Source organism: Colletes gigas, unplaced genomic scaffold (genome assembly GCF_013123115.1).
Source record: "Colletes gigas isolate AHSC1104 unplaced genomic scaffold, ASM1312311v1 Colletes_gigas_Sc00013, whole genome shotgun sequence".
NCBI lineage: Eukaryota > Metazoa > Arthropoda > Insecta > Hymenoptera > Colletidae > Colletes > Colletes gigas.
Window position 1 is genome coordinate 4,737,143 of NW_025106642.1, and position 22,105 is coordinate 4,759,247.

Consider the following 22,105-nt stretch of genomic DNA (forward strand, 5'->3'; position numbering starts at 1 on the left):
AGCAAGTTGATTAATCGATACATTCTTAAACAGTTGAACTCGACATTCAAATTATTCAAACATTATTAATAAAAAATGTAGCTTGCATTGCTATTATACTTGCAATTATAAGTTTACAATTTTCTTGTGAATCATTTTGTGTTGTAGATTCTTTTACCGACTGATTTCATGAAATTCGTTTAACTGTTTACGTGCAGGTGGCAGTGTACCGCCTCGTGTTATACGTTGCTCCGTTATAATTTTTAATAGTTGGCCAATTCATACACGCATACTTTTCTTTCCATATGTACATTTGTTATCCTTCGTTAGGTTAAAAATATCTTTAAAAGACTATCATTTCGGACTCTGGAAAAATGCAAAGTTTGCGATTCTGTGTGAAAAAAGTATAGGTTATAATTAAACTATTACCTAAAGGGGTGTTCCTCTAAAACGCGTATTTTTTTATATTGCAAAATGGCGATCGAAAAAAGTTTCAATTTTATTCAGAAATTGAAAGAGTTTGACTTGATACAACAAAAACAGTAATTGATATTACAATAATTTTAGTGTTAACTATAATTACGTATAATTTAAACATTTTTTTAGTTGTTAGGGTTCTTTTTAAAAGACTATAAGCAATTTTAAATCGCTATGTAGTTTTATAGATGCAATTTTAAAATCGCAAGGATAAAAAAAAAAACAGTTTTAAAATAAACGGAATTCTATATAATCAATCAACGTCTCCCCTCGTACGTGCAGGTACGATTACTTTGAGCAGCGTAAATCGTTTAAAAATTAATTAGACAGTATTTATCTCTAGAATTCTTGTTAAAATGCATTAATACGTGCAAAACTATTCGAGAACTGTTTCAGAATAAACGGAACTCCACATAACCGGCCGACGTCTTATCATGTACATGCAGGTACAATTATCTCGAGCAGTGTAAATCGTTAAAAAAACATAATTTAACTGTATTTTTCATTGGAACTCTTATTAACTTGCATTAGTACGTGAAAAACTATCGGAAAACTGTTTTAGAATAAATGAACACTTGCAGAGTAAAAATTAAACGTATCGAATAGTGAAATAATTTATTTCTCGAAAATGAACAGATTTGTTTTACGAATGCCTCGTGAATATTAAAATGTCTTGATTTTAATGTATTAGACTCGATTACGAACTTACGACTAATCAGACTCGTCATTGTCCAACAAGGGATTAAATACGAGGGTCGTTCGATAAGTCCTTAGAAAATCCAAGACCTGGGCGCTCGTAGCATCGAAAATGGTTTGTTTTTAGTATGCATCGTGACTCACTAAACAGCTGTCAAAGTCTCAGTTATATCCGCCACATGGTTTCATTTTTATTGTCGATCGAAGCAAGAAACTTCCTCTTGCATCTCTCGATGGCCAAAATCATGGAATTAAAGTTCGAATTATTGCAATATCCAACCGTATTCGCCGGATTTGGTCCCCCAGTGACTTTTTAAATTTCCAAACTTAAAAAAGTGGCTGGGCGGACAACGGTTCACCTCGTACGAGGAGGTCACCACCCAAATAGATACCTATTTCGAGGACCTTCCAAAATCTTACCTTTTAGATGGCTTAACAAAGTCGGAGAAACGCTTGGAAAAGAGTACAGAGTTAAAAGGAGATTCTATTGAAAAATACCAAAAAAAGTCTACTTAAAATAATTTGTTTCTCTATCTTTTCCTAAGGACTTATTGAACGAGCCTCGTAGATAGATTTTCCATACCGTGTTCATACGTATGTATTTTGTGTGCCGCGGTCGGGTCTCCGCTCTTGACCACGGTGTCTTTCTTGGGTAGTTGGATGTCTCGAGGGACACGGAGTTGGATCATTTCAGGGTTAGGGCGCAGTAACGTGTAACGCAGCGACGCCAAGGGTTGCGCGAGGGAAAGAGATAGCTAGAAGGTGTCAGGGATGTGGAGGGTGTAGATTGAATATAAGAGAGAAAGCGATAGAGGGTAGAAGAGCGTAGTTCGTGGGCATGCAGGGGTGGTAGGTCGTTGCCCGGCTGGTAGAAGGGGAAGGCCGGTAAATATCGACCCTTCCCTTCACGGAGACTCTCTGTCTCCATCCAGACATTCGTTGCCTCATGTTACTGCTTTCCCCTACGTTGCGACCGGCCTTTTTCCTCTCGCAGGCTTGTAACCTCCTACCGAACGCCCACGTAGAGAGGAGAGTACTACGCTCTCACACCACCGAGATATCCATGCTACCTTTCCAAGGTCAACGGCTCGGTGGCTCAAAGACCCCTGGAAACCGACTTCTATGGTCCGTGGTGTGTGCATCCTCTCTGCCTACTTTCTTCTCATTCTTTGCCACTGTTATAATCCTGTCAAATCTACGAGCCGCGTAAATTAAGCGCTAAGACTGATTTTTTTTCATTTTTTCGTTCGAATAGAATTACAATTCGATATTGTCTCCCTCGAAATAACTTCTTTGAGACGATTCTCCCAATCCTCATAGCAGTGGAACTTGGATACTGATATAGCCTTTAGCTGGTCGGTTAGAGTCGTTTAAATGTTTTCGAGTGTCCCAAAATGACGTCCAAAAATCACAAGGACTCGAGTCAGGCGAGTAAGGAGGCTGAGGAGCCGCAGGAATGTTTTTACTGGCCAAAAACTCATTTACTGAAATCGCTGTGTGACAAGGCGCATTGCCGTGATGCAACACCCAGTTGCTCTTGATGTTTGGCCTCACACGCGTCACCCTTTTTCGAACTTTTTCTAGAACCACTCGGTAAAAGTGTTGATTGACCGTTTGGCCTTGAGGCACAAACCGTGGACGATTCCATGACTATCGAAAAATCAAATCAGCGTGACTTTTGAAAGAACACGTTCATCTATCGTCCCTGCAAGTCTCATTACTTAATTTACACACCCTGTATAACGCTATGCACGTTTTTGGTGAACGCAATATATCGAAAGTAGAAACTGATACCATGATGCATGTATCTTGTCTGCAACATTTGGTGGGTTGTGAATCACAGTGGTATAAGTCTTATCCATACTGTTTTAAAAAATTCCACATACATGTCGAAGTTGTGAATACACGTCTGACTTCTACTAACTAAATATTAAAAGAAAATTATATATATCTGTCCGTTTAAAAAACTAGGTACGTGCAAGGCTATATAAATTCCTCTTATTGAATATTTTTGTAACGTGTACTTGCTTGGACATTTATAATGAAAAAGTTCCTGAATGTTGTTGTAGTCGTATATAATTACTGGTGAATCATCGTATGTTTTGGAAAAGCTTTTGGCCATGGTCGGTTTCGTTGAATTCTTTTGGCAAGCATGAGTCAGTAACAGCTATGTTTTCACCGGAGGACTTTGAACTAGAGTGTGTCGCGTCTGGGACGAAACGTTTGAACCTAGGCAAGCGAAGGTTTCCCGAGGTTACAAGGTCCAACATCGCCGCTTCTCCCCCTTTTGTTATCCGGCTACAGACGTCTCGTGCGAATTGAACGCACATTGCTCGCCTCTCCCCCATCCCCGAAATCTTCGGTTTTTCTTCTGTCTACCCGGCCAGACGTTCTTCTCTCCCACCTTCGACAACTTCGACTGACCTCAACCCCCGCTTGAAAAATATGTGACGTACACGTTGTCTGTATATATATATATATACTACGCAGCAAGAGTGAAATGTACGTTGCGTAGTTACTAATTCTTTCGCTCAACGCTGCGCAAAGGACAGAAATCTGCGTATTTAGAATTCCGAAGCTTACAAACTATGAAATTAGATCATTTTCTAATCATTCGATTAATATTGTTTAGATTTATTTTATTCTGAAAATTACGACGCATTTTGCTTGTTGTCCAAAAATTTTCTTTGTTCCGCGTTCAATGTTTGCGTGAGTCAACGATGACCAACGATATTTACCGAACGTTGAATTATTTTCAAGAAACGAATATATTCTTATCGGTGTTGAAATATGAGATAGAGAAAATAGAATTCTATACAAGGTCGCTAATTTTAATCTTTTGATGCTGGTATCTCGGAAATTGTTAGTGGTTGTTTAGGCAACAATTTCACGGTGAACGTTATGCTTCGAAGAAAACATCGCACTTTTACTGTAACGTACCAAAACGAGACACTTTCATCGACGACGAACATCGAAGGGTATCTCAATTTTTTTTTAATGGGATCGTACATTTGTCTGGAATTAAAGTTACTGCGAATGAATTCAATGACCTTGATGTGTACGGGACATTGAAAGTCAAGTATGAATCGGTATCCTCGATAAATATTTTTCTGAACAATCACTGAACTAATAATCCATACGAAACTGTTTAAAAATTGTAAATAATTTTTGTAAATAACCTTCGATTACCTTACACGACGCAGGTTATAAAATTCGTCTTCGCATATTCTAGAAATTTTCCGTGATCTCATTTAACAAAAATAGATATACCTCGAATCTCGAAAGCGATTCCATTTGTTACAAAATTCTGCTGATCAATAACTGCTTATCGTAAAGTAAAGTAACTTTCGTATAAAATGCAGATTTAAATGAGACGTCCTATATAAAATTCAATACAATCGAAACTTTTCTCGTATTTCTAAAAATTAGTTCTTTTTAAATGCCTGTATAGAAGCTTGAATTTTGCACGTCATTGAACATAGCGAATAAACACATCAGGAATAAATTTTATCAGTGGCAGTCAGGCAGATTGGATGCAATTATAATGTAATACGGTAGTAGTAATGTAACATTTATTGGTACACACTGTTGCCACTGAATGAATGATCCCCGAATTTGGCTGTTGAAATTATATTTTCGTTACACTTCTTCCTCCTTAGATGTAGGTCACGCAGTCCCCTTCTTGCACCTATCCTAGACAAGCGAATCTAGGCTGTGGGCAGTACCGGGTGCATATAGGTATCGATCGTTGAACGGCGTTGCTGCAGTCTGGCCTGGTGCACCGGCAAAACTGGGTTACCCACCTAACCTATACACACGAGTCCCCGTGGATCTTGTTCCTCGTCTCAACGAAGCCAAGCACGCCTCTCGTGTTTCTGTAACCCACACGCTCGTGCATTTTCGCCCACGCATGCACACGCCTCGTGCATCTTCGTGACTCCTCGTGCTTTTCTTGCTTCCTCAGTTTATTCGCTGTCTTGATTGTCGTTAAGAAATACATCCTCCATCTTTTCTTTTACAATAATAAAGAAACATTCGCTGCTAGTAATATAGTACACCATCTAATGACCATAAGATCGCTTTGATGTACCGACTAGACGCTTATTACCGTGCATTTAAATATTTGAGTTGTAAATAATATATAAATATAGTTGTTTTATTGCATTTTCTTTTTAATTAACTGCAGGTGAAAGAAATTTAAGAAATTGTGACAAGAGTACATATGTATTAATGAATTGTCGATTAATTAATATCTTTAAATTTAAATGTATTTAGTATTCAAATACATGGTCTAATTTCTTATTAAGTTATCGTAGGAAATTGCATTAATTAGACCAATGTTGATGTTCGAATATTCCATTATCATTTAGTTGAAATATGCTGAGATCAAAGTGAAGGTGTAGTAACTTTGACTTGATCCTTGAGCATAATTATAGAACTTTTTAGAAGACCTTGTATTCAAAGAACATTAGTAACTGTAAAACGCGTCTATACATTAACAATATAATATTATTAATTGATAATAAATTAATATTGGTTTTATTTATTTTATGTTATTTGCTTTAATTTGGGATGGTAATTTATGAAAAAGGAAAATACTGTGATGGTTGTGACATGACGGGTGTGACATCTCGTGGTAAAGTTAAGACAAACAGACTATATGCGCGCATGCACAAGGCTGCATGTTACCTTACCCTCAAGTGTCGTGGGGCTGCGCCTACTGCATTCATGTGAGTTGAAGGGTCTGCTGTGTCGACGTCCATTACGCATGCGCAGGGCTTTACACTCTGTCGACTGGCTGCGCACGCGACCGTACCTTCGACTCGGTGTGGGTTTGGCGTTTTACTACTTTTCAGGGCCGTGTCGTATTACGTGTTCTTAAAATATTTAACCTTTATATCTCTAATTTCTTTATTTAGTATCTAACACATTTTATAAAATATCCAAAAATATTTACACTCGCGAGATAAAAAAAATTATTTTAATGGTATATGACTTCGGAATGTATATATTTTTATGCGTAATAAATAAGCATTAAAAATATATTTAATAACGAATGAATTTATAAAATCATTTTCTAAATTACTTTTGATATTATATTTTGTGACAATAAAATTTGTAATTGGTGCCTTTACTAAGAATTAATTTAAACAACGTTATTATAAAAATAAAACTATTACGTTTTCGAAAATTTGTTTAAAGTTGCCAAACAATGGAGGGTACTTTTGAGATCATTGCACGACCCTGTCGCTCCTTAGTTGCAAAGCGAAGCTGGTAGGGGGCCACGGGTCGCGATTCGTAGGTCGTGCGAGAAGGACTAGCCTGCATCAGTCTACGCCGCGTCCCTTGCAAAAGGATGCGCTCGTCTTCACGTTTTCGTTATTTTACTTCTCCTCTATCCGGGTTAACACAATACACACCTATAAACGCATACTTTAAATACGCATCGAAGTTAAAGTGCAATAACGAAAAAAACAGATCCTTGAAACGAAAGGACAACCTCATGGTGTCGGTGAAAGAATCTCACGCAATCTAGGAACGACTTGATGCCGTTTCGATGCCGTCGTTCCAATTTCCTGTTTAATTTTAAACCGATTTATCGTACGTATTTTCTGGATATTTAACGCGTGTGTCATCGAAATTCTATAGGCTTACTGGCCAGTGTACGTATTGTGGTGCGAACAATTTCGCTGTTTTACCTAGAGCACTTTTTATCGTTCACATAAATCTCGACACGGACAAAACTACATAGAACGCGCGGCTCGGTACTTTTCGGCATGCGACCGAACACTTCCGATCATCGGTCTCGAGACTTCCCCTTAGTGCTCTAATAGGGAAGGAGGAACGTGCGAGGAAGAAAATTTGGAAGAATTCAGCTAGCTAAACGGATTCGGGGTACCGTTGATTTCGTTCAACGATACATCCACGGCAGACATAACCTGTATGCGCTCTATGAACAGGAAGTTTCCCGTGGCAGGAGTGGGCGGTGCGAAGAGGGAGACGACGCCGGTCGAGCCTTAAATATCGATTTTGGCATGCAAGAGGTACGATAGTCGTCCGTTTCAGCGTGTCTCCTACCTTTGTGCATCTCCACGCTGACAAGTTTTGACAGTTGAGTGCGGGAATAATGCATTAAGAGGAATTGCGTGCATTTGTACGAAATAGAAACAATATGGTGGCGCGGCATTTTCAAGTCAAAAATTAAATACACAGTGAATAGTGTTTTCAAATGATGGAATTCAATGTGAGTTAATTTCAATTTTTTAAAAGTGTTCTATGAAAATGTTGTTCTCAAGTCGTCGTGTGTACAGACATTTCGTCTATAAAACGCGTTTGAGGCAACAAAATTCGGTGACTATCGATCGATCATCTAATTAATGTTGGCCAAGACACTTTGTTTCTTTCGTTTCGATGCCATTCGACGGAAATTTCTTTGCTTTTCGAATTTTTATACAATAACGATTCGACCCACGTTCTCGTAATCGTCGAGGATATTTATTCTGAAAAAAATGTCCTTCGCCGATTCCAGCGTTCTCTACCGTAACAAGTGAAGTCTGAAAAAATAGTAACTGATCGGAGAAGAAGAAATATAATATAATCGAAGAGAATACGATTCAATTACGATACGTACATACGATAGAAGAAATTTTCAGAATATATTAAGAGAAAAAAAATAAGTCAACGAAACTGGCAGTGTCTTTACAAACCTAATGACCCCGTCAACTTTAGGGCATTCATCGACTATTAAGGTATCCGAACCACGTTTATAAAGACCCTTTGTTGCGTTTGCCGATCGAGTAGACGATGACATCATGGTGCAACATTGCCGATTGAGAAGTCGGTGGACAACGGAGGTAGTGTTGGTTAAATGTCGATAAGCCCTTTGCACTTGACGCCGTTGTTCGTTTTTAAGCTTATCGAAAAGAAGAAAAAAATATACTACTAATGAGAATTTGTATTGCATGTAACGATAACAGCGTGCTTTTACAATCACACGTTCATTTACGAACACGTTAAATTAAATAAAAAAATTTTCTCGATACTTTGACGCAACGACGTTCGTACATTCTTCTACATGCAGCGTAACATTGATTATAACCAATGATCGGATTCACGAATAACGGTCATTTGAATCCTGACATGTTCGTTATTTGAAAGAGGGAGTCCACGAAATTATCTACGTGTGGTTTCGTTCAATTTTGAAGCCAACTGTTTCGGCCAAGACGCGTCACTGACGCTGGATAGGAAGAAAAAGTTACATCAAGAAGAATGGTTTCGAGATTTGGCGTCTCGAAGGAGGGCGCTGTGGGTGTTGCCGTAGGTGTAGGTCCTATGCACTGTCTCCTTCCACATTGTGGAGGACCACATCACCATCATCACATTTCGGCCCCCCATCCTCAAAATCCGCAGCCAGGTCACAATCACCATGTGCATCCGGCCCATCAGCCACCACCCTCGCCTAGTCCTCACTTGAATCATCAGCTGAGCCATCATCAATTGACCGTCAACATTAACCATTTAAGTCATCAGCAGCAACAACAGCAACAACAACAGCAACAAACTCAACATCAACAAGCGCCACCGCAGTATCGTGTCGTCACTGCGAATATCAGTAAGTATGAGTATGGACTGGCGAAGTAAACAATGGAAATTGTAACGAAAGTTTAACTATGAGAAATATTTCTTTCTGCTAGCTGATAGTTTCTTACAAAATAAACATTTTATCATTTTTAGCGAATCGGTTTTCGAATTTACCAAACTATTATTATTGCTCCTCTCTGTGTCGAGATTTAGATGCATAGTGCGAAGAAGTTTCTCACTCATTTTCAATAAATCATATCTGCCGGACGCATATAGGCGTTCGTAGCATGAACTGTGCCGATCGACTGCGTGCTTATATGCGCCACCCACGGCACCCAAAGGGTTAAACATTGACCTCATTTTATCTGGACTATACGTTTTCGGTTACTTTTGCTGGCTAAAAAAACTGGTTATGCGAAACGAAGCCACGTGGTGATAAATATTCACGTGTAACAAATAGCTGACCTAATAGATTTCTGGAAGATTCATTTCTTTATCTACAAGTTAGTCGATCGATCGATTAAGAATACGTGTAACAGGGTTATCGTTATCGGTATCTGTTCAAGAAAAGGCAGATAATGTTGCTTGTATCTTTAATGCAGATCTTTAAGCTTTATAAAAACTTCTAATCAAATTCATTTTACATTTTAAGCTTTTTATTATTATTCTTGATATATTTCGTATAATACCATCTTGAAAAGTAACAAGAAACCCAGAATATAACATTAAAACTAACAAATTTTAATACTCCAATTTAATGGTAACTGATAGTGCAAAATTTCTAGAATACTATGTTATAAAAACACTTTTGACCTTTTTACATAATATCCTATTGTAGCAAACGTTGTTTTCAAGAAAAAATTAATATTTTCCCGTCACGTATTCTAGCATGCATTCTCACCTACATGAGAATTTAATTTTAGTTTGCTCCCATCATGGACATACATTTTCGTGACCAATGGAAGCGTCGTCTCGAAATGAGATTTTATTTGGCTTTACCTGTACACGTCGCTTATATTTTTTATTTCACCTTTAAAAAATGAATGCGTTCGAACAGAACTTCTTCGACTCGGTATAACCTAAAAATTTTTCGATACAGTTTCTACTAGCTCGTAATTACACGGGATATCCTTTCTTTTTATTTTAATCGCCGAGTCTTTCATTGCGTGCCAATTCATGAGACTGCATGTGTATATACATTTCGAGCACCTGTGCGTATAAAGGAGATGTACATACACGAAGCCCGTTATTTTCGAGCACACTGGAGGTAGTTAATTTGACCTGGTGGCCTATCTGTCAGAAGTCGAACCGTTTGCGCTATTTGCAGATACACGGCCAAGCTCGGCCTGTACTGAATAATCTTCGCGAAAATAAGTTCACGATATTACGCGTATAGTAATGTCAAGCTCATTGTCATTTCACGATGGATTTTCTTCTTTCGTTGTTTATTCAACGGAATTAATTTAAGTCAGCTGGTATAACCACAAATATATTTACGTACAGCGAATATAAACCTTTCGTGCAATTTTCCTAATTTCTTTCGACATATTTTTTTTTATATTTCCGAGTACTATAAATTCCTTGCATTGACATAACATGTTTCTTTGATACAGTCTGGGTTAATGCATGGGGATTTATGAATGATTACAGTATCGATATATTGGATAGCTTAGTATTTAGGTTAGTCCTTAGCGCCCCTGGGCGGCATTGTAGACAATTCACGATATAGGTCAATCGATAAAATGCTTTCTACCTTGTACAGTCGCGAAGGTACGTTCGATTCTTTCCTCTTGTATGATACGACGTCTCGCCGTGATTACACCAACCATCTCTCTGTTCTAACGTTTTAAGAAATTCCAGTAACGATGACTAATTTTTACACAAGGTATCTCATAAACTTCTTAATCGTTTAAATAGTGGTATGCGTTTAAATATCTTGCTCAATTTATCAGGCTATACCAAAATTACAAATTTGAATATATCATGTTACTTTGGTGTATACTTACACACAGTTACTAATGAAAAATACTCGCAATAAAAGTGTCATTGCGCTTAATTTTTATTTCTTATCGGATATACCACAATATGTTAACAAGAAATGATATAAATTTTTTCATCGTTTCCTGTAAACCTAATTCGATTTACCCAATCGATCAAACAATATTTATTTCTCTCTTTCGTGACAATTTTCATGGCACTTGTAGATTATTATTTAACAATTATTACTTTAAATGTTAAAAAGCCGTTCATTTTATTTTATAAGTTAATTTGTTAATTATTGAATACTTTAAGAATACATTGTATCATTTTTTAAGTATTTAGCATGAATCGTATCTATTTTATTTATAACAATGTGATTCGATATAGTTAACGGTAAAATTACGAATTGCGAGCACTGGTCAAAAAGTGAATAATCCGTAAAAATTGTACCTTCCGAAGGTATTATCACAGCTTCGAAATATCGAATTTCTACGTTTATCACTACAGCATATCACTGTTCTTGCATTGGACGCCACGTGGCGAGTGTGTGACCGTTCTAACCTCACTTCTGCTTTCATGTGTACTCTCTTCGAGCATAGCTACAATTTTTTTCTCTTAAGACTAAATTTCTTCAAATTATTTACAAACCACGTTTGTTTGTTGACAATTTATAGTCAAATATAATATATGAGATACACTTTGCATGATTTTGCATATTATACCTAGATTTATTGTTTGCAAATAAGGGAGTGGAAAAAAATATTAGAGAGAGGTAGGAATTGGCACCGGAAATTACGTATTGTATTTTCCAGGCCACGTTTTTCTCTTTATTAATGGGCACTTGTACACGTCATAGACATCCGTAAAAATAAATATTCGCTTATTAATATTCGTTTTATTGATAACTAAGAATAGCATTGTTTGAATCTCTCAGGTATAGAAGTACGAATATAAATTATCGTTGAGTGTTATTATTAGGTACAGAACTCATATATGATATGTTATCATGATGAAAATTACTGTGACGCAAATAAAGTACCATTGAGATATAAAGAATTTTGATTATTATTCAGATTGTGAAACATTGCTCTATTCTATCAGGCTTGCTCCAGCCTGGTTCGAAACAAGTTACAAAAAGATAAATTTTGATGTAGTTGCTTTCTATAAATCACTTTATCGTTACGTCAAAAATGTACCGAATAGAATAGAATGTCAGAATTTAACAGGGCCATAAACGTACCTATAATTTACGTGTTTTCATGGTACTTAACACGATCCTGACGATGGAGTTCGGCCTCGCCCCCCTTTCGTGGCAATCAATGCACTTACGGAACTACAGATAGCAGCACTGCTCTGGCCCCTGCCCACATGTGCAAAGATGGCCGTTCGCGAGGCTGTCTTCTCGGTTTCTTTGCTCGTGTTCGAGCGTTCCTGTCACTTCATTGTTCTTTAGTTATAAACATATATTTGTACAGATAGGTATAGCCTTTACGTGACGAAAAACGATAACCAGCTTTGTACCGATCTTTAACGGTGAGCAACGAAGTATCTATATTTTTGTTTGTTCCTTTATCTGCTTTGTATCCTTAATGTATTTTCTCGTGATAAGTTCGTAGCATGTGGCGAAAAACACTTTTATCGTTTCATGAAAATTATTGCATTTTCAGTGGGTTATATTATTATAAATGTGTATCGAGACGGTAATCTTAACGTTGTGTATTTTGATAATACATGTAACCGATTGCACTACATCTCTTAGACGATGACGACGTGTCAAGCTATGTCATGCAATTCCACGCATATTTGCTTTCACGAGTAATTCGTTTAACGATAGAATGGCGAGCACAGTGCGGCAGAAAAATATCACGCATATGCGAATCTCACGGTACAACGAACTCTTATTTTTTTTTCTTCTTCTTTTTTTAACATGACCAAAATGAATACGTCTAATGAGAAAGATAAACGATGATAATGAAAGATAAGTGCATTATTGTCATTGTGTACTTAGTAATAATTATCGACACATCTGACCATGTTGAACTATACATGCAGGAAAGAAATTTTTGTTTTTATCATTTAAATATGCTTACAAATAAGATAAAAAGTGTATACTTTTATTCCCATATTTTTGATTGGAAAGCACCTATAGTGCATGATTTGGTTATTAAGCAACATTTGATGATTACGTTTATCTTGAATACAATTGCATTTAATTTAAAAACCTTATAATAAAACGATTAATTTGGATTAACTGGAGAACGATTTAATTGGATGTGTACGTATATAAGAAAAAAATATTTGGTACAGTGTGAAATACGGACCGCATTTATTTTATATTACGGGAGTAAAAGTACGATACGCGTTTCGTAATTTATAAGCTACCAATTGCTAAAGTGTTTATTGCTCGAGGATATAGGTATTCGTTTGAATAATTACGACCATTTTAACGCAATAGTAAAAACAAAGTTACATTTTTAATCTGTAACATCTATAATAATCCTATACAGATCTAACAAAACAAATTAGTATAACTGTGCAAATACATATGTATACACGTCAAGTATGAAAACGATGGTATGTTACGAACGAGCCAGGTGTACAGAATAAAGTGGTATTATTTTCCAAACGTAATTTTACTCTCTCCTGTATCACGATCGATTGTCGGTATTTTCTATTTATTTGTATATGATTAAATCACGTGATTCGAAAAGGCAACACTAAAAACTGACGATGTTCTTTTTTTTTAATTTCAGGATCAGAGTTTCATGTGTCTGGACAAAATTACGGCACCCAACCAGGGGGCCAGGTGGGCGGGGGAGGGGGTAGTGTAGGAGTACCTGGAGGCAGAGGGCCTCCACCACTTAGTGGCTTACAGTCCATAGGACAATCAGGAGCAGGTATACCGCCAGGAGGTCCTGCTGGAGGGCAAGCACCACCTCAAACTCCGGCACCCGGGGTACAATCACAACAGCCGCAAGGTCCGGCGCCCACTACGACACCCCCCGTGCATACCCCCTCGCCGCAGGAAATGGGAAAACAGACCCATTTACAACCTCAACCACAACCTCTGTCACAAGTATATGGGCCTACACAAACGAGGCCGACCTCCCAAGTGAGTATCAACTTGTTTCAACAAATTCCACTAACTTTCTACATTTTAAGCGATCGTTCAAATTGCAGCTGTTATGTTAGGATATATTATAAAAGTATTTAATAACTCAATTGTTCAGAATACGCTCAATTTTCTTTTGCATACACTTTCGTAATATAGTCCCGTGAAGAAAATAATAATTTTATATATATTTTTTTTTCTAATAATTGTTTTAAAAATTGATCGTTTCGAACATGTTTATTATAAACGCATGCATATTTAATATTTGTTACGTAGGACATTGGTGACACCAGTAATTAAATCTTGAAGTTGTAGGCGAGCATACACGCCGAAGTCCTTTCCGCCGGTACTTTGCATGCTCTGGCCTCTCAACGTTGCATCGAGAGTCGTCGTATGTTTCCTTGGAAGGCTGAGTGTGACAAATCGCCTAGGCGATTCGATTCAGGACTGCTTTGAAACGTGAATTTTATGATATTTATTACAGTTAAATGAATATGTATGTTAAAAAAAAGTATACGTTTACCTTTTTATAAAATCTTTCTTTGCATTATGTACTGAAACCTTTCCCTTTATAAATAATTTTCTTTTTACTTTTTACACGATTGTTTATTTATAGAACAAATTGTATATTCTGCTATAAAAAGTGTCTTCCTATACGTTTTTTTGTCAACATGTATACCATGTAAAAAGAGAATTGAGTGTAATGTTGTTAGTTTATATCATTCTTGTAAGATCGTATTGTGACATCTATATATCATAGTTTCGTATTACTTAACAAAATTTTTTTTATTAATGCGACGTTTATCAATTTCAGGGTTATTACCCACAAGGTCCACGACCGCAACAACCAAGGGGTATTACTCACAGGGGGGGTCAGGGAGGTACTGGTGCACAGGTAGTGGGAATGTCAGGAGTCGGTGGAGGTGGAGGTCAACCAACAGCAATTTATCATCCAGGTGGTTTGCCGGTTCAAACTGGAGCAATGTACCAAGTCCCTAATCTTCATTCTGGACCACATCAGCAGTCCGTATACTCCATGAACAGTCAAATACCCATCCAGGTAGTAGTTAAGTACTGTTGATTTTATATATTTACTGTTATGCACCAGTCATTTTATTTGTATCGCAAGAAAAGTGATATAGTCTGATACAAAGATTTGTTATTAAAACCAAAAATAAAGTACCGAACCATGTTATAATAAATTTTTCTTAATTTTGTTCGCCGTATTTGCAAACATTTATTTATTTATAAAGCATTGCTATATTCATCATTATTGTAATCGATGAACATAAGTGTAACAAATTTCTTGTACTTTTAGTTTGGTGGTCCACCTCAGAGGCATCAAACGCATCAAATTCAGTCATGTTATTCACCGTTTCAACATTCTCCCTTTCTAACGGCACAAAATATGTTTGGATACAGTGCATCTGCACCAAACTCTCATGCTTGTAAGTAGTATGCAATCGCACTATATAGGGAATAAATATAAAATCAATCAACCGCTATATTTTCTTGTTTAGATTTCTGGCCCGCTGGGCAACCAGCGAATGCACCACTAAATTTAAATAGGCCAGGTGCAAGTGCTGTTACTGGTGGGGCACAACATGTTACAGGCCCGCTGGCCGGTGCCCAAGGAGCCCCAGTAGTACAACAAGGTACGCTTCAGCAACCTACACAAGCTCAGCCTTTACCCCCAATGGCTATGTCTCTCTCTCAGACTGGTAAGTAATGAATAATGCCATAATCGTATACCATATGTTTAAGAAATTAGACTTTTAACCTGTAGATAACATATCCTCAAGAAATTACCCAGTGTATGTGCAAAATATGAATAGCGTATATTAAAAAGAGAAACTCAAAAGAATTTACTTCTTTAAAGATATTAACTGATACATGTGCATTCAGTTTCTATTTCAAATATTCTAATACAGCAGTTAATTACTAAATTCTGAGTAAATATTTGCAATTATATTTCCTAATGATATGAAGATTGATAATCATCGGGTCGCGCTTATCCTTTTTTCTTATCCCAGTTAAATTATGAGAAGTCCCGTGCGTGGTCACTTAAATGGGCACTACTGTAGATGTTAATATCAATTTGAACTTTTGGTTGCATCGAAGTAATTTTTCCCCGTAGAGGTTCAATAAAGTATAATGTACTTACATTTTCTACCATACTTATTTAAACAATCATCGACTTTAAAAATAAATTCGCAATAAAGCATGTTTAATCATTAAAATACGATATAAAATGTTAATGTATTTTGAATTATTTTCAATGGTAGCGAAATATTGAGTTTTATGTTTAATGAAATGTAATTCTATTAAAATATTTTTTATTTATCAAGTAATTCATATATGAACATACAAAAGTTTTAATATTAAATATTTGAGCTTTGTAAAAGTTCCAGGAAAAGAAAAAAACTAGTTGCTGTTAAAAGTCTTAGAATTCATTATACTGTTACAACTGTTCCCAAAGATTTACGTTTGCGTTCAGGTATGACAACTCGGGTAAAATACCTGGATCCACCCCATAGCAGCGACCTTTTTTCAGAATTCCTGCATCAGTTTAGGTCTTCTTGGTCAAGAGCAGAGTCACGTTGTAAAATTTCATTAGTATCATTGCATAATATTCTTTAGCTAATTTAAATTCTGTATTAAATTTTAAACGATGTAAAATAGTATGTATAAAATGTGCAGTGGTGTGTGCTGGAATAGATATAAGAAAATCTGTGATCGGTGATGCGCATCTTTTATAAAATAATTATTGAATGCATCGCTATTTTATTCGAGACTTAAACGTTTTAAATGACATTCGTTAAATTTATATATTAAAAAAATATTAATTAGTTCTCTGTTTTTTTACATATTGTATTTTAAATTTGTTTGTTTTGTAACTTAAAGATGTGTACTCAGGCCATAATGGTGGTGCAACAAACACGACGAATAGTACAATAAAGTCTCGGAAACCAAGAGGACAAAATGCTATTACTGATATTGTAGATCCGACAACTGGTAAAAATATAAGTCACGAAATTTACAAGGATAATGAAACTATTCAAAGTGGTGACTCTAGTAATCGTGAAACACCTCAGCCACAGGTGAGTTATATTGGAATATTAATACATTAACAATTGACTATAAGAGTTTCGTATTCGAAACATTAACAAATGTTAAATTACTGTACCATGATTGCTATATCGTTTAAACTGCTTCATTTTAAACTGAATAAATAATCGAAGTATATAAAAAACTCTTAATAAATAAATAACTCTTTTAGTCAATTGTTTATATTATTGATATCTGTACCCAAAAGCCATGGTTATTAAAATCTTTATTTTTCATTTTTTTTTTTAAACTGCAAGATGAATTTATGTATTGCTATATAAGAATTTGTTATTTTCAGTGCATAAGAAAGTTATTAGTATTAAATTAATATCATAGTAGGAAACTTGGATAAATAAATTATACGATTTACCATAATTGGAGATAAGTATTATAGAAATAAAATCAATGTTAGTATGATTTGGATATATTACTTAAGGGGGTATCCTCATTAGCAAGCAGAAAAAAGGAGATGCTCTTTATAGAATTTTTTACAAAAATATTGTAAACGCGAATAATTTGAAATTTTAATATAATATTGTAGAGTATATTTCCAACACTTTGGCAATTTTGAATGTTCACAATATGAACGAATGTAGTCTGTTTACAAGACTAGCTGAAATATGGGCTGCAAAAAAAAAAAAATATTGCCCACTGGTGGGACAAAAATCTTCCCTCCACATCATCAGAAACAACAATTTCGAAAAATTCTTATTAATACGAGTAAGGTGATTGTTGGTACTAGAATAAACATTGTATGTCGAAAATTATCAAAATGGCGCACTTTAAAAGGTAAAAATCGAATTTTAGTAACAAAAAAAAATCAGTATAATTTTGCTAATTAAAAAAAAAGTTACATATTTTCAGTTGATTCTAGTACCTGCACTGGAGAAACATGTGTTTTATAAGCAGTTAAAATTTTAAGGTAATATCTTAGTTACTTTTGGAAATATCTGTCCCGCCAGCTCGAAAAACCCTGTTTCAAGACAAAAAAACTCGTTTAAAATTTGAAGTGTACGTTTTTTGTATTTTGAGAATAATTTTGAATTCTTACAGCCAATTAGCTATTCCTAGGTCATATAACAAACCCTCTGCTTTTTCCTTCGTAGAACTTGTCATTTACAATTGTCTTAGTTTAGTTGTCTTTGCCTCTTTTATCGCTTGTAAGGTTTGATGCTCGGCTGCTTATATTCGGCTTTTATCTTTATAGTCGGCAAATCTTTTAGCTTGCGATCCATCTACAATTTCCACAGTTTCCATCATTTTCAGGAGAGGTGAAAATCCATCATTAAATTGTACAAGCGGCCAAAAAAAATTACAATTTCAATCATTCTCGATACCATAAAAAAAATATGTTTTTGAGTGAATTGCCAAAGTGTTGCGTTGTAACTTTTGTTATTATTTTAAGTATGTCCGCGAATAGGTTCTTCGCTGCAAAAGAACAAAGTACTGATATATATTTTGGCTCCTTTGTTTGACGATAATAAGCGAAAATGCTAGTCAGTCCTATTTTATTTCTTATCTATCCATCGATACACTGAACCAACTGTGTCTGCGGTAAATATTTAAATTCAAAAATTTTCTTCTAGGATTATGTTCTTAATACTTTAAAGCGTAAAGAAAAATGCAAATAAAAGTCGATGATTTTAATCCTGCGAATGGGGATACCTCGTTAATACATTATTTTTGTAATTGCATTTATCTTTTGTAAACCATGGCTAAAGGGTAACAGAGGCAGAAAACATATTGAACGTTTATTTTATTTCTCTTAGTACATTTGGTTTCATTTCTCATCTTATGATTTGAGTTTGGAGCCAGTTTTTAGTTGTCAAGCATAATCTTTACTTGATTGCTATGTATCATTGTCTATCACACAGAATTGGTGATTGTTACAGAATAATGGCGCTGAGGTGCAAGCCGACTTTGCAGCGCGGGTTGCAAAAACTCTTGTGAAAGTCACGACCGAGGAGCCCAGTTCCGACTCGGCGGTATCGACTAGTGTACCAAATACACCCGCAACTCAAAATGTAACGCAAAGTTTATCTAATTCACAAACAAATTCTAATAACGATGTGAACAGTCAGTGTAGTACCAGTTCACCAACGCAAAACACACCTAACGTAACCGAGTTATGTAGTCAATCGTTAGGTACTTCTAGTAACGTGGCTCAACAAGTAGACTCTAGTGCAGTGAAAACGGAGTCTAAACCATTGCAAATTACTGTGAAGGAATTTCACCCACGTGGTGAAATAAAAAGTGTGGTTATCGAGGAACCACCGCCGGCTGTACCGCGTAATGTAAACAAGGATGATATTTCTGCACAGTTACCCGCGATGACTGTAACTGAAGTTGAGGCGAAGAGTACGAGTACCTCGCCCACCGTGACACAGGCCCCAGTTCCCCTTGTGACCGTACCAAGTACGATTGTTCCAGAGGTCCCTAAACCGTCCGTCACTGCCCCAAGTGCTAACCCCGCTCCTGCCAGAGAACAGTTCCCCAATTTATCCAGTAAGAATTCATCGAGTTCACCACCTAGAAGGAAATCTCAGACTCATGTCCACAATCAACCTACTGCTGCAACAGAGCTGCATTCGAGTGCCAAAGAGCAGAAAGAGAAGAAAACCAGGGAGAAGAGCCTTAGTTCTAGAGGCGCTACTCCTACTCCTGCTCACAATCAGTCTGACCATCATCCGAAAGCTAATGGAGACGCAACTGGCGACAAACCGGAACCTGAATCAACTCGAAATGAAGTTCAACAACAGAAGTCATCTGATGGTGAGTCTTTTCAAAGTTTTATAATTCTATATGTTTCGTACATTGCGATTTTTCATTCACGCGTTGATTATTGTACGATTTTTATTAGCTTTAAGAATTATAATATATAAATTATGAATATCACGTGTATTCAAATTTCATTGACTTTGCACGAATAATTCTTTGGGCAGAAATCTAAGAGGATGATGATGAATTAATAAAAATTGTACAATAGTCAATTTATCATGCTTTCTGCATTTTGGCTAAATAGGCTAAATGTAGATAAAAATATTGATTTTCATTTTTATTTTATATCAATATTAGTACAAATTAATCAAAACATTATAATCACGTTATCTGGTAGCTGTTTCAAATATACATTTGTTTTAAATTGGAGTTAAAAAAATGTTTGCAGCATATTGCACATTATAAACACCTCTTTTATAGAATATTTCTAATCTGTATCTCCTAAAAAAAGTTACATGTACTTGCTGTACATGTTGTATGCTACATTAGAATGTAATGTGATTCACTAAGTATAACCGTTCTATTACGGTTATACGCGAACATATGTGTCGTTATGCAACTTTCCTCGTGGATACAATTTATATTCTCTTTCTATTATTTGTAATCAGGAATTTATTGACCATATGGTTAAACGTCAGTAACTGCAAAATCGTTAGAAATATGGAATTAGTTAGACTTTTATAGTTAGAATTCTAGTCTCGAAACTTCGGTAATTCCCCTTTTCTTTTTTCGTATCACTACTGTGGTTTGAACTTTGCTTTCACGATAGCTTAAATAGTCGTCATAGTCTTTAATTCTTCATGCAAATAATCATGAGCTGCCAATTGAAATGATACATTTTTTAAATATTTTTTTATACTATATATATTATATAGTAATAATTCATTTGTGCACCATAATCGTTACAAATTATGATATGCACGTTATGTCCGCCCGTGAGGATGCCTTTATATAGGCACGTGTGTAAGAGTGTATAAAAGGAGACAAATCTCTAAGTTACACACGTGCAAACAGAACGGAATATTTCGAAATATTTATTTACTGCATACAATAGTATAGTATTCATACACGCAACGTTGCATAGTGTGCCGTTCGTAAAAGTAGTGATTATTTCTAACGAGAAATGAGAAATATTTCGGTAGTGGTCTAGTACGATTTGCTTTCAATCTAACCTATAAATTTTGCAGCTTCGATTACATTCCATAAACATTACTGTTGTAATGCAAGCTTTTTGGTATAATATATATTAGTTGATGGTTTTAAATTTGTTTGTCCCAATATACATTAAATTATAAACTGTGTATCAGTAAAATGTTTTTAAAAATAGTATGTAAAGCAATGGTTTTTTTATAAAATTTAATACGATACATCCAAATACTACAGATAAACAATAGAATATTCGAACAAGTAAAAAAGTATCATTTCAAGTGTATTTTGATTTACTGATTTGAAGTGATTGGATCATGTTCCATTTTATAGCAAATTAACACTTTTTAAAAATAATTGTGAATTAATTCATGGTGCTAACATGTGTGAAAACAATTAATTTTATTAGTTTTACGATCAAACTTCATAGTAAAATAAAAGTAAAGTCATTTGCAGTTGATTTCATTGCATATGGATAACAGAGATAAGGGTAAGTTTATATGTGTTCGTACAAGTCTAAATTGTACACAGTATATTTGACATATTACGTGTAAATTATGATATGGGAGAAAAATATATTCTAGATATTTCTAGCAATATGGACAATGGTGTAAGGTTAGGGAAATATACAAATGTTTGTTTCCAAATTATACTAAGTAAATTCATTCTTTCAACTAGTTACTTTGCATATTCCATACCTACATTCTATGATGCTTATCCTAAAATATCATAGAACATGTAGCATCATAAACAAATTAAAAATTAATAAAAAAAAACAAACATTGGGTAAATCATTGCAATGTTTGGTTTCAATGTGAATGGGTCTTTTTCCAACAATTGAAATACCAAGCAGGCATAGAAACTGTGAAAGAAGTTTCATCACTGATCTCTATATGTACAGGGTGTCCACATTAATGTGTGACACCCAGTATATTGGATATGATACCGGAGTTTAAAGCATAAGGTTCTGTGCTGCAGACACTATCCCATTGGTGTTTAAGGTATTACATTTCTAGACGGTTAATATAAAAACAGATAGATGCAAAAAATCATATATAGGTTATAAATTAAAAAAAAGATATATTTATAATGTTTATTATTTACATATAAAATGTAGATACAGTATATGAGTCTCTTAGAAGCCAAATTGATCAATTTCAAAAATATGAAGTAATAGAAATTAATACAAGAAACATTATTTTAATTTTGCTTCTAAAAGTTCAGTTGAAATTGAGAAATTTACAAAAA

General features: G+C 35.4%; 1 protein-coding gene across 6 annotated transcripts in view; it reads left to right on the forward strand.

Annotated features, from left to right (window-relative positions):
- The window catches only part of LOC122399499 (eukaryotic translation initiation factor 4 gamma 3), a 48,272-nt gene that overhangs the window by 12,919 nt on the left and 13,248 nt on the right, over window positions 1-22,105 (forward strand). For 2 of the 6 annotated variants that reach the window (XM_043400207.1, XM_043400209.1), the window contains exons 2-7: window positions 13,467-13,825; window positions 14,640-14,891; window positions 15,144-15,273; window positions 15,346-15,546; window positions 16,730-16,926; window positions 18,826-19,705. In XM_043400207.1, the coding sequence (XP_043256142.1) occupies window positions 13,467-13,825; window positions 14,640-14,891; window positions 15,144-15,273; window positions 15,346-15,546; window positions 16,730-16,926; window positions 18,826-19,705 (2,019 nt within the window). Of the gene's footprint in view, window positions 1-6,415; window positions 8,765-13,466; window positions 13,826-14,639; window positions 14,892-15,143; window positions 15,274-15,345; window positions 15,547-16,729; window positions 16,927-18,825; window positions 19,706-22,105 lie in introns of those variants that run through there. The other 4 variants (XM_043400206.1, XM_043400204.1, XM_043400205.1 and 1 more) reach the window with 4 other exon arrangements.